Genomic DNA, 13,856 nt, shown 5'->3' with positions numbered 1-13,856 from the left:
GGCGGCCCGTCAGGAAGTCCAGTACCCAGTTGCACAGGGCGGGGTCGAGACCCAGGGTCTCGAGCTTGATGCCGAGCTTGGAGGGTACTATGGTGTTGAATGCCGAGCTGTAGTCGATGAACAGCATTCTCACATAGGTATTCCTCTTGTCCAGATGGGTTAGGGCAGTGTGCAGTGTGGTTGAGATTGCATCGTCTGTGGACCTATTTGGGCGGTAAGCAAATTGGAGTGGGTCAAGGGTGTCAGGTAGGGTGGAGGTGATATGGTCCTTGACTAGTCTCTCAAAGCACTTCATGATGACGGATGTGAGTGCTACGGGGCGGTAGTCGTTTAGCTCAGTTACCTTAGCTTTCTTGGGAACAGGAACAATGGTGGCCCTCTTGAAGCATGTGGGAACAGCAGACTGGTATAGGGATTGATTGAATATGTCCGTAAACACACCGGCCAGCTGGGCTGCGCATGCTCTGAGGGCGCGGCTGGGGATGCCGTCTGGGCCTGCAGCCTTGCGAGGGTTAACACGTTTAAATGTCTTACTCACTTCGGCTGCAGTGAAGGAGAGACCGCATGTTTCCGTTGCAGGCCGTGTCAGTGGCACTGTATTGTCCTCAAAGCGGGCAAAAAGTGATTTAGTCTGCCTGGGAGCAAGACATCCTGGTCCGTGACTGGGCTGGGTTTCTTCCTGTAGTCCGTGATTGACTGTAGACCCTGCCACATACCTCTTGTGTCTGAGCCATTGAATTGAGATTCTACTTTGTCTCTGTACTGGCGCTTAGCTTGTTTGATAGCCTTGCGGAGGGAATAGCTGCACTGTTTGTATTCAGTCATGTTACCAGACACCTTGCCCTGATTAAAAGCAGTGGTGCGTGCCTTCAGTTACACACGAATGCTGCCATCAATCCACGGTTTCTGGTTAGGGAATGTTTTAATCGTTGCTATGGGAACGACATCTTCAACGCACGTTCTAATGAACTCGCACACCGAATCAGCGTATTCGTCAATATTGTTATCTGACGCAATATGAAACATCTCCCAGTCCACGTGATGGAAGCAGTCTTGGAGTGTGGAGTCAGCTTGGTCGGACCAGCGTTGGACAGACCTCAGCGTGGGAGCTTCTTGTTTTAGTTTCTGTCTGTAGGCAGGGATCAACAAAATGGAGTCGTGGTCAGCTTTTCCGAAAGGGGGGCGGGGCAGGGCCTTATATGCGTCGCGGAAGTTAGAGTAACAATGATCGATTGATTGAAAGACGCGCACACACACACACACACACACACAGATAAAGGCACGCACACACACACTGATTGATTGAAAGACACACACACACACAGATAGATAATGACACACACACACACAGACACAGATAGATAATGACACACACACAGATAAAGACACAGATAAATACACCCTCCCTTTCCCATCTCTTCCTCCACCCTTATCCTCCTCCCTTCTTCCACCCTTATCCTCCTCCTTTCTTCCACCCTTATCCTCCTCCCTCCTTCCACCCTTATCCTCCTCCCTTCTTCCACCCTTATCCGCCTCCCTCCTTCCACCCTTATCCTCCTTCCACCCTTATCCTCCTTCCACCCTTATCCTCCTTCCACCCTTATCCTCCTTCCACCCTTATCCTCCTTCCACCCTTATCCTCCTTCCACCCTTATTCTCCTTCCACCCTTATCCTCCTTCCACCCTTATCCTCCTCCCTCCTTCCACCCTTTGTGCTACTTCATTGTGTATTACAGTTCATTGTGTATTACAAAAACATTCATTATTTCTTTCAGCATAATTTTTTTGTTCTCACCATGTTGCAAATCTAAAAATGTAAGACTCATCTATTTTTCACTATAATCTATGAATCATCTGAGAAACCCTCTGTGTTCCCTGACCCCTAACCCGCTTCAGGCTATGACTTCCCAGCGGTGCTGCGATGGTTTGCAGAGCGTGTTGACCGTATCATCCTCCTGTTCGACGCCCACAAGTTGGAGATCAGTGATGAGTTCTCCGAAGCCATCGGAGCGCTGCGTGGTAATGAGGAGAAACTGCGCGTCGTCCTGAACAAGGCTGACATGGTGGGAACACAACAGCTGATGAGAATCTACGGAGCTCTAATGTGGTCTCTGGGCAAGGTGAGAGGAGACCTTTATTCATCCCCAAGGGAAATGACTTTCCTACAGTCATAGTAAAAATGATACAGACCTATACACAGCGGTGACCCGCAGGGCAGGTCAACCGTAGCTTTGATTGGACTGATCATGTCAACATCATACTTTCTAAAATCTTAGCTAGCAGTCATCATCATGAATCAAGTCGACAATCTACTGGCAAAATCTTTTCAATCCTTGTCATATGAAGAGATATTATAAATAAAATGTACCGGTGCTCATTGGCCATTGGACAAACATTACAAAACAAGTTGGAAATGGCAAATTCAACGATAAGTGGTTCGGAAGGAATCAGTGGCTGACTGCAAGTGTTGCAAAGTAATCACTAGCATGCTATTCAGTGGAGAGGATGTGTGGTCCAAGTCTGGGTTTAAGGGTCTCTTTTCCAAGCTTAAAATTATAAACATTCAACACCATGGGCCAGAAAAGGTTGAATAAATTGGCCAATCAATCAATCCAGCATGACTTCTGCCAAGTTCAAAACAACTGGAAACTCTGAACTGGGAAATCTCAGACTTCAGTGAGTTCAAGAAAACAATTAGCTCCGACTGGGTACAGTCATCCAACTCGGTATTCCAAGTCGTGAAAACTGGCCTCTTTCTAGAGCTCTGATCTGAAGATCACTGATGTCATGATTCAACCTTGTTTTCTTCAGTTTCCAGTTGTCTTGAAAGCACCATAAATCCAGAGAATGCCAGACTTTGATGACAAAGTTTGTTGATAAAATTTGCCCACAAAAGACCGCCACACCACAACAGCACAACAAGGTGAGTTCAAAAATGTATTTTATGCTGCTGCATAAATTATGTGATATGAAGGGGGATACCTAGTCAGTTGTACAACTGAATGCATTCAACTGAAATGTGTCTTCCTCATTCAACCCATCAATCAGTACTGTAGCTAAGAAAGTAATACTAACTGTATGTTGTGTAGTAAGCTGTTAGTACAGGCATGGTCCTTGGAGGCCAGATTTTTGTCACACATTTCCCCCATCCCTAGCAAACACAGCTGATTTAAACTAATTGCATTGTAAACAGAAGACCATAATTAGGTGATTATTGGAGTCAGGTGTGTAAGCTGGGGCAAAAGTGTGACACCAATCAGGCCCCTGAGGACTGGAGATGCCCAGGGCTGTGTTAGTAGCTCATGTGCCTCAACCTCTAATAATTTAGGTCCTTTCCCCCTCAGAACTTAGCCTACTGTTCTGACTTGGTGGTGCACATGTAGCCTGTTTTAGAAAAATGTAATCGTCAAATATTGTAAGAGCTTTCATTGTCTGTTTATATGCCCCCTTTATTTATCATACAGTTCTGACTTGGTGTTCAGAGAGAATACTGTAAGAATGGCCCATGTGCTGAATTCTGTCGCAGTGCATTTAAAAAGTGCTGAACAAATAGTTATTTTGACTATGTCTGTCTTAGCTCGCTCATTAATGTCTTAATCGAAATTACAGATTACCTCTTATACGCTTGTTGTCCCCTTATGCCATAGTTTGTACATCTCAACTGTCAGTAGAGACCATATTTGTTTAAGCATGTCAGCCATATCAGCTATGCTTTATTTAAAGGCAGTAAATGAGGCTGAATGAATTGTTTCTCTGCCAGACAAGACTACGCTGATAGCCAGGTGTAGCAGTGGTAAGGATTCACTCCATGGTGCTGAAAAGAAAGCTCTGCTGTTAGGGCCTACATAAAGCTGTCCCAACAGTTTGTGGACTCCGTTTGTCACCGTTATAGTGCAATTAATGTGTTGTGTAGGGGCTTTGCTGGCATGCATCTCAAAAATATTTTGGGAGTTTGCCCCACCAAGATTTAAATGCTAAAATCGCCACTGCTAATACATAGCTAAAACAATCACTGAACAATAAATATTCAACCAGTTCCTTGAGAAAGTGTACAAACCCCTTGATGTTTTCCACATGTTGTGTCACTGGCCTAAACACAATACCCCATAATGTCAAAGTGGAATTATGTTTTTAGATATTTGTACAAATTAATAAAAAATGAAAAGCTGAAAAGTCTTGAGTCAAGTATTCAACCCCGTTGTTATGGCAACCCTAAATACGTTCAGGAGTAAAAATGTGCTTAACAAGTCACATAATAAGTTGCGTGTACTCACTCTGTGTGCAATAATACTGTTTAACATGATTTTTGAATGACTACCTCATCTCTGTATCCCACACACACAATTATCTGTGAGGTCCCTCAGTCGAGCAGTGAATTTCAAACAGATTCACCCACAAAGACCAGGAAGGTTGTCCAATGCCTCACAAAGAAGGGTAGATAGGTAAAAATTAAAACAGCAGATATTGAATATCCCTTTGAGCATGGTGAAGTTAGTATAACCCCCCTTATACAAAGTGTAATTAATAAGTTAACAAATGGAATTATAGCTATTTGATTTTGAATTGAAGGACCCCTTTAGGTATAAAAAAAGATATATACTTTTTGGGGGGATGAAACATTGAATTTGGCCTTACTGCTAGAGGGTTGTGCTGAGTGGGTATATCACCTAGAGGGTTGTGTTGAGTGGGTGTATCACCTAGAGGGTTGAGTGGATAGTGGGTATATCACCTAAAGGGTGTTGTGTAGTGGGTATAACATTTTGTGATAACTGTTAAAGGGGCTTCATGGATACATTCGATTGATTGACAGGTATTCAACACCCCAGAGGTCGTGAGGGTGTATATCGGGTCGTTCTGGTCTGAACCACTGCTGGTCCCTGATAACCGTCGTCTGTTTGAGCTGGAGGAGGAGGATCTGTTTAGTGACATCCAGAACCTTCCCCATAATGCAGCCCTCAGGAAACTCAACGACCTGGTGAAGAGGGCACGACTGGTCAGGGTAGGTTCTCTCTCTCTGGATCTCCCTCCCTCTGTCTCATTCATCTACTAGTTGCTATGATATAATCTGCAACCACACCTTTCTGACTAGGTACTAAAGAATAAGGTGTCTGGCTCAGTTTGATATGAAACATTGAGGAGAAAGTGGCTTTGCTGAAGTTAATATCCCCCCCCCCTCTTTCTCTCTACCTCCCCCCTCTCTCCACCCTCCAGGTGCATGCCCACATCATAAGTTACCTGAAGAAGGAGATGCCAACCTTCAGGAAGGACAACAGGAAGAAGAACCTGATCTACCAACTTCCTGTCATCTTCTCCAAGATCCAGCTGCAACACCACATCTCTGCTGGGGACTTCCCTGACTGCGCCAAGATGCAGGTCTATCTGGTTGTCTGCCTGTCTTTCTGCTGGTCTTTTTTTTCTTCATGAATTCGAAAACACTCAACATGATAAAAAAAAAGTTTATTAGATAAATAGTATGAAACATTTGTTGATTTAAAACTTCATTTTTTATTTTGATATAAACATTCAAAATATTATTTATATTTAGTCTATTTGGGTTTCAGTGTCCAGCACTAATATGACCCCTCTATGAAAAGGTGAGACTTCTCAATGTCCATAGCAAAAGTCCAGCATCCCTCAGTAATCCATCTTTAAGTCATACAGTGCCTTGCAAAAGTATTCATCACCTTTGGCGGTTTTCCTATTTTGTTGCATTTTATTTGGACTTCATGTAATGGACATACACAAAATAGTCCAAATTGGTGAAGTGAAATGAAAAAATTACTTATTTAAAAAAAAAAATAACGGAAAATTGGTGCATGCATATGTATTCACCCCCTTTGCTATGAAACCCCTAAATAAGATCCGGTGCAACCAATTACCTTCAGAAGTCACATAATTAGTTAGTTTGCCACAGGTGGACTTTATTTAAGTGTCACATGATCTATCACATGAGCTCAGTATGTATACACCTGTTCTGAAAGACCCCAGAGTCTGCAACACCATTAAGCAAGGGGCACCATCAAGCAAGCGGCACCATGAAGACCAAGGAGCTCTCCAAACAGGTCAGGTACAAAGTTGTGGAGGACATATCAGGGTTGGGTTCTAAAAAATTAATCTGAAACTTTGAACATCCCACAGAGCACCATTAAATCCATTAATAAAAAATTGAAAGAATATGGCACCACAACAAACCTGATGAGAGGACCGCCCACAAACTCACAGACCAGGCAAGGAGGACATTAATCGGAGAGGAAACAAAGAGACCAAAGATAACCCTGAAGGGGCTGCAAAGCTCCACAGTGGAGATTGGCAACCCTGAAGGGGCTGCAAAGCTCCACAGTGGAGATTGGCAACCCTGAAGGGGCTGCAAAGCTCCACAGTGGAGATTGGCAACCCTGAAGGGGCTGCAAAGCTCCACAGTGGAGATTGGCAACCCTGAAGGGGCTGCAAAGCTCCACAGTGGAGATTGGCAACCCTGAAGGGGCTGCAAAGCTCCACAGTGGAGATTGGCAACCCTGAAGGGGCTGCAAAGCTCCACAGTGGAGATTGGCAGCCCTGAAGGGGCTGCAAAGCTCCACAGTGGAGATTGGCAACCCTGAAGGGGCTGCAAAGCTCCACAGTGGAGATTGGCAACCCTGAAGGGGCTGCAAAGCTCCACAGTGGAGATTGGCAACCCTGAAGGGGCTGCAAAGCTCCACAGTGGAGATTGGCAACCCTGAAGGGGCTGCAAAGCTCCACAGTGGAGATTGGCAACCCTGAAGGGGCTGCAAAGCTCCACAGTGGAGATTGGCAACCCTGAAGGGGCTGCAAAGCTCCACAGTGGAGATTGGCAACCCTGAAGGGGCTGCAAAGCTCCACAGTGGAGATTGGCAACCCTGAAGGGGCTGCAAAGCTCCACAGTGGAGATTGGCAACCCTGAAGGGGCTGCAAAGCTCCACAGTGGAGATTGGCAACCCTGAAGGGGCTGCAAAGCTCCACAGTGGAGATTGGCAACCCTGAAGGGGCTGCAAAGCTCCACAGTGGAGATTGGCAACCCTGAAGGGGCTGCAAAGCTCCACAGTGGAGATTGGCAGCCCTGAAGGGGCTGCAAAGCTCCACAGTGGAGATTGGCAACCCTGAAGGGGCTGCAAAGCTCCACAGTGGAGATTGGCAACCCTGAAGGGGCTGCAAAGCTCCACAGTGGAGATTGGCAACCCTGAAGGGGCTGCAAAGCTCCACAGTGGAGATTGGCAACCCTGAAGGGGCTGCAAAGCTCCACAGTGGAGATTGGCAACCCTGAAGGGGCTGCAAAGCTCCACAGTGGAGATTGGCAACCCTGAAGGGGCTGCAAAGCTCCACAGTGGAGATTGGCAACCCTGAAGGGGCTGCAAAGCTCCACAGTGGAGATTGGCAACCCTGAAGGGGCTGCAAAGCTCCACAGTGGAGATTGGCAACCCTGAAGGGGCTGCAAAGCTCCACAGTGGAGATTGGCAACCCTGAAGGGGCTGCAAAGCTCCACAGTGGAGATTGGCAACCCTGAAGGGGCTGCAAAGCTCCACAGTGGAGATTGGCAACCCTGAAGGGGCTGCAAAGCTCCACAGTGGAGATTGGCAACCCTGAAGGGGCTGCAAAGCTCCACAGTGGAGATTGGCAACCCTGAAGGGGCTGCAAAGCTCCACAGTGGAGATTGGCAACCCTGAAGGGGCTGCAAAGCTCCACAGTGGAGATTGGCAACCCTGAAGGGGCTGCAAAGCTCCACAGTGGAGATTGGCAACCCTGAAGGGGCTGCAAAGCTCCACAGTGGAGATTGGCAACCCTGAAGGGGCTGCAAAGCTCCACAGTGGAGATTGGCAACCCTGAAGGGGCTGCAAAGCTCCACAGTGGAGATTGGCAACCCTGAAGGGGCTGCAAAGCTCCACAGTGGAGATTGGCAACCCTGAAGGGGCTGCAAAGCTCCACAGTGGAGATTGGCAACCCTGAAGGGGCTGCAAAGCTCCACAGTGGAGATTGGCAACCCTGAAGGGGCTGCAAAGCTCCACAGTGGAGATTGGCAACCCTGAAGGGGCTGCAAAGCTCCACAGTGGAGATTGGCAACCCTGAAGGGGCTGCAAAGCTCCACAGTGGAGATTGGCAACCCTGAAGGGGCTGCAAAGCTCCACAGTGGAGATTGGCAACCCTGAAGGGGCTGCAAAGCTCCACAGTGGAGATTGGCAACCCTGAAGGGGCTGCAAAGCTCCACAGTGGAGATTGGCAACCCTGAAGGGGCTGCAAAGCTCCACAGTGGAGATTGGCAACCCTGAAGGGGCTGCAAAGCTCCACAGTGGAGATTGGCGTATCTGTCCATAGGACCACTTTAAGCCGTACACTCCACAGAGCTGGGCTTTACGGATGAGTGGCCAGAAAAAAATAAGCATACATGTTTGGTGTTTGCTAAAAGGCATGTGGGAGACTTCCTAAACATATGGAAGAAGGTACTCTGGTCAGATGAGACTAAAATTGAGCTTTTTGGCCATCAAGGAAATGCTATGTTTTGCGCAAACCCAACACCTCATCACCCCGGGAACACCATCCTGTGGGGATGTTTTTCATCGGCAAGGACTGGAAAACTGGTCAGAATTGAAGCAATGATGGATGGTGCTAAATACAGGGATACTCTTGAGGGAATCCTGTTTCAGTCTTCCAGAGATTTGAGACTGGGACAGAGGTTCACCTTCCAGCAGGACAATGACCCTAAGCATACTGCTAAAGCAACACGCGAGTGGTTTAAGGGGAAACATTTAAATGTCTTGGAATGGTCTAGTCAAAGCCCTGACCCCTATCCAATTAAAAAGATGTGGTATGACTTAAAGATTGTTGTACACCAGTGGAAACGATCCAACTTGAAGGAGCTGGAGCAGTTTTGCCTTGAAGAATGGGCAAAACTCCCAGTGGCTAGATGTGCCAAGCTTATAGAGACATACCCCAAGAGACTTGCAGCTGTAATTGCTGCAAAAGGTGGCTCTACAAAGTATTGACCTTGGGGATGAATAGTTATGCATGCTCAGGTTTTCTGTTTTTTGTCTAATTTCTTCTTTGTTTCACAAGAAAAAATATTTTGCTTCTTCAAAGTGGTAGGCATGTTGTGTAAATCAAATGATAAACTCCCCAAATCCATTTTAATTCCAGGTTTGTAAGACAAAGAAAAATAGGAAAAATGTCAAGGGGGTGAAAACTTTCGCAAGCCATTTAATTTCCCAGATGGACTGATTGGCTGACTAGTTTGCTCTGTTCTCTTCCCATCCAGGAGCAGCTGTTGACCCATGACTTCAGTAAGTTCAAGCCCCTGAAACCGTCCCTGATGGCTGCTCTGGACGAGCTGCTGGCATCCGACATCGCCAAGCTGATGCCCCTGCTGCGCCAGGAGGAGGTCAACCTGGGGGAGCAGCCAGGGGTACAGGGGGGGGCCTTCCTGGGAACACGCGCCGGGCCCTTCGTGGTGAACGACCCATTCGGAGACGTGGAGAAGGAGGGCGAGGATGGGGGCGAGATGGCCTGGGTGGTGACCAAGGACAAGCCCAAATATGACGAGATCTTCTACAACCTGGTGCCTAACGAGGGCAAGCTGAGTGGCACCAAGGCCAGGGACTGGATGGTGAGCACCCGGCTGCCAAACTCCGTCCTGGGGAGGATCTGGAAGCTGTCGGATGTGGACCGAGATGGCATGCTGGATGACGAGGAGTTTGCCTTGGCCAGCCACCTGATCGAGGTGAAGTTAGAGGGGCATGGTCTGCCACCCGAGCTGCCAGCACGCCTGGTGCCCCCCTCCAAGCGCAGGCAGAAAGGATCTGATATATAGAGAGACTACATTAACCCACCCTTTGGAGCTGAGAGTATAACCCTTTGACAGCTGACACACACACTACTGCCCCCTACGTTGTCCCCCTACGTTGTCCCCTACGTTGTCCCCCTACTTTGTCCCCTACGTTGTCCCCTGCATTGTCCCCTACAATGTCCCCAGTCCCCTACATTGTCTCCTACATTGTCTTCTAGTCCCCTACGTTGTCCCCAGTCCCCTACGTTGTCCCCAGTCCCCTACATTTCTTCTAGTCCCCTACATTGTCCCCTACGTTGTCCCCAGTCCTCTACGTTGTCCCCAGTCATCTACATTTTCCCCTAGTCCCCCACGTTTTCCCCTTGTGCCCTACATTGTCTCCTTGTCTCATTATCTTTCCTTACTTCATGTCTGTAAGCCCCTGGCTGCATCTCAATAGTCTTCGGTAGCTTTTTCTTCTCCTCTCCTGTAAAGTCACATTTTCTTGTGTTTTATTCCTGAAGGATAACAGAGGTCTGATGCCATTTCGTGTTTTGTGTTAATGGACAGGACAAAAGGACCGAAGGAGAGTAGAGAGGGAGATCGTAAGTAGACCGAGTAGTGGAGATGGTACTTGAACCCCCGCGTCCAATGTGTCTCCACTCTAATTCCTATCCCATAGTGCAGATGAAGGAAAGGAGTAGGAGAAGATGCTTCATATTATTGAGATGCACCACCACTTTTTCCAATTGGATCTAAATGTGTTTTGCTGAGTGATGTCAAATAAAAGCTAGTGGCCTGCTCTACTCTACTCTACTCTACTCTACTGCTAATTACACACTGATCTGATTATACATGGCTCTGAAAGCTGCCTTACTATATTTGACTTGCTTTTACATGGAGCTATTTTGCAGGGGTTTTAACAAATCAAGACAGACATACATAGACACATGTTGAATATGTTCAAGTACACTAATCTATGTTCATGTATTTGACAGCTGTTGCCATTAGGTACAGTATAAAGCTTGTTTAGTCATCTCTCTCTCTGTCTGCAGGGGACTGGTCCAACCAATAACATTGCAGTACTTATATAGTTAGTATAGTTTTCCTCACACACTGTCACTGTCTTCTATTCAGCTTTTGGGGGATTGTTTAGTGAGTAGTGCTGTTGATTTTCTATTCACTAGACATATAACGGCATTTGTTTCAAATTAATGTCATATGCTGTGAGAACAATGTTGTTATGTAAAACAATGACTGCTGTGCACAGCTAACCCAACAGCTACATGTTATTATTATCATTAACTAATAAACTGTATGGACTGTGTTCTGATGACCTCCACTGACCTTTTGTTCAGATTGAAGAGGAGAAAAAGTTGAATTCATAAGTGTTTAGAGAAAGGAAAGGTAATGGTGGGGGATTAGGTAATGGTGGAGGATTAGGTAATGGTGGTGATGACTTGATGTGATTCTAATCAACAACAGACAAACATCATTTGAATCTGTGGATTAAAGTGATGCTCCAGGGGCCTCAATTATGCGTAGGCACAAATCTGAACTCGTTTATCAAAACAGATTGGACAAGAATTCAGCCTGGTTGGGCATTTTTTGAATGTATTTTTAATTTAATATTTGGTTAAGGTCAGTTAAGAAAAAACTGTTATTTACAATGACGGCCTACCCCGGCCAAACCCTCCCCTAACCCGGAAGACGCTGTGCCAATTGTGCGCCGCCCTTTGGTACTCCCGATCACAGCCTGTTGTGATACAGCCCATGACCGAACCAGGGTCTGTAGTGACACCTCTAGCACTGAGATGCAGTGTCTTAGACCCCTGATCCACTCTGGAGACTCCACATAGCACTGAGATGCAGTGTCTTAGACCCCTGCTCCACTCTGGAGCCCCCCACAGCACTGAGATGCAGTGTCTTAGACCCCTGCTCCACTCTGGAGCCCCCCACATAGCACTGAGATGCAGTGTCTTAGACCCCTGCTCCACTCAGGAGCCCATTGTCCTAAAGATAAGGAGGCAGTAATAAATCACTCCTTTGTGCTGTGAGTGAAGAGCAGCTGTGGAAAATTACCAATGATATAGTACATAGAGCACTATTCAACTCAAACATTTAGATGGCATTAGACGTGTGGAATTCTGAGCAATTAAATAATTTATCGATTTCATTGTATTTCCATTGTGAATTAATGCCACATATCTTGACAGGCTGTATCATATAATTTGACCACATCTGTGAATTTGTTACAATAATAATCCATATAAAGTAATTAGTTAAATTAGTTAAATTAGAGGTACAGTGGGGCAAAAAATTATTTAGTCAGCCACCAATTGTGCAAGTTCTCCCACTTAAAAAGATGAGAGGCCTGTAATTTTCATCATAGGTACACTTCAACTATGACAGACAAAATGAGAGAAAAAATCCAGAAAATCACATTGTAGTATTTTTTTAAATGAATTTATTTGCAAATTATGGTGGAAAATAAGTATTTGGTCAATAACAAAAGTTTATCTCAATACTTTGTTTTCTACCCTTTGTTGGCAGAGGTCAAACGTTTTCTGTAAGTCTTCATAAGGTTTTCACACACTGTTGCTGGTATTGTATTACTTTACTGTATTATAGTCTCCTACCATAGTGATTAGATAATTTGTTGCCTGTAAATTCAATAAATTGGTATAAATGTTTTCGAAGAAGTGTGGATCATCCTGATTTGGACCAGATAGATTAATGAGCCAAATCTCTTTTTTGTCCGATTTCATATTCAAAAGGATCCACCTGCCTTGCGAATAATTCCTGATTATTTGCACATTCAGATCGACATTTTTGTTAATTAATATCATCACCCCCTTTGAGTTCCTTTGTCCATGACAGAAAATTATTTCACCACCCCATTCCTTTTTCCATGCAACTTCATCTAAGGATGTAGAGTGAGTTTCCTGTAAACAGTATATGTTATATTCCTTTTCTTTTAGCCATGTAAAGAATTATCTTTTTTATAATCTGCCAAACCGTGGCTCCTTGGGAGCGGCGACCCTCGGACTGAGGATCCTTGCCGCTGGTCCCGAATGGACAGGAGATTCCGGCAGCACCGGACAGGCGGGAGAAGGGCGATTCCCGGCAGCGCCGGCGTGAAGGACGGCTCCTGACAGACGGGCGTCTCTGGTGGCTCAGGACAGACTGGCGGCTCTGGCGGCTCAGGACAGATGGGCGAACCTGAAGGGAGGAGAGGGAGAGACAGCCTGGTGCGTGGGGCTGCCACAGGACCCACCAGGCTGGGGAGACCTTCAGGATTCCTGGTGCGTGGAGGAGGCACCGGATGGACCGGGCGGTGGGGGAGCACTGGAGCCCTGGTGCGCAGCCTTGGTAGCACTCCTCTAGGCTGGATGACCCCTTTAGCCCAGACTCTCCAGAGTGCAGGCACAGGTTCAACCGGGCTGTGGGTGAGCACTGGAGATCTGGTGCAGACCACTCGCACTTCTCCCTTAGGCTCAATACCCACATTGGCCCGGCACGGGCGGAGCGCAGGCATAGGACGCACTGCACCCTCCCAGCGCCCAAGAGACACAGCACGCAGCGCTGGCGCAGGCGCAGGATACCCTGGGCCGAAACGACGTACTGGAGACCAAACACGCTGGGCTGGCACAACACGCCCTTGCTGGATGCCTACTCTCGCATGGCACTTGCGTGGGGCTGGTCTATAGCCTGCCGGGCTATGAGCGCGTACTGGCAACACCGTGTGCTTGACCGCATAACACGGTGCCTGACCAGTACTGCGCTTCTTCCGGTAAGCACGAGGAGTGAGCACAGGTCTCAAACCTGACTCTGCCACACTCCCCGTGTGCAACCCCAAAACATATTTTTGGGGCTGCCTCTCGTGCCTGTCGCACTGCCGTGCTGCCTCCTCATATCGCCGCCGCTCAGCTTTTGCTGCCTCCAGCTCTGCCTTGGGGTGGCGATATTCCCCAGGCTGTGCCCAGGGTTCCGTTCCATCCAAAATCTCCCATGTCCAGGTGTCCAGAACCCTCTGCTCCTGGTTACCACGCTGCTTGGTCTGGTTGTGGTGGGTGATTCTGTAACG

The 13,856-nt window shown here is 47.1% G+C and overlaps 1 protein-coding gene across 3 annotated transcripts in view; it reads left to right on the top strand.

The window, feature by feature from the left end:
• The window catches only part of LOC112237563 (EH domain-containing protein 2), a 34,929-nt gene extending 23,833 nt beyond the window's left edge, over positions 1 to 11,096 (top strand). For 2 of the 3 annotated variants that reach the window (XM_042296554.1, XM_042296552.1), the window contains 4 exons: positions 1,897 to 2,120; positions 4,811 to 4,999; positions 5,212 to 5,382; positions 9,263 to 11,096. In XM_042296554.1, coding sequence (XP_042152488.1) covers positions 1,897 to 2,120; positions 4,811 to 4,999; positions 5,212 to 5,382; positions 9,263 to 9,814 — 1,136 coding nt within the window. In that variant the 3' untranslated portion in view covers positions 9,815 to 11,096. The remainder of the gene's footprint in view (positions 1 to 1,896; positions 2,121 to 4,810; positions 5,000 to 5,211; positions 5,383 to 9,262) is intronic. The other variant, XM_042296553.1, reaches the window with a different exon arrangement.
• Positions 11,097 to 13,856: the final 2,760 nt, after the last annotated feature.

The sequence above is a fragment of the Oncorhynchus tshawytscha genome, linkage group LG13 (genome assembly GCF_018296145.1).
Source record: "Oncorhynchus tshawytscha isolate Ot180627B linkage group LG13, Otsh_v2.0, whole genome shotgun sequence".
Taxonomy (NCBI): domain Eukaryota; kingdom Metazoa; phylum Chordata; class Actinopteri; order Salmoniformes; family Salmonidae; genus Oncorhynchus; species Oncorhynchus tshawytscha.
This window is presented reverse-complemented; position numbering and strand designations above follow the sequence as displayed.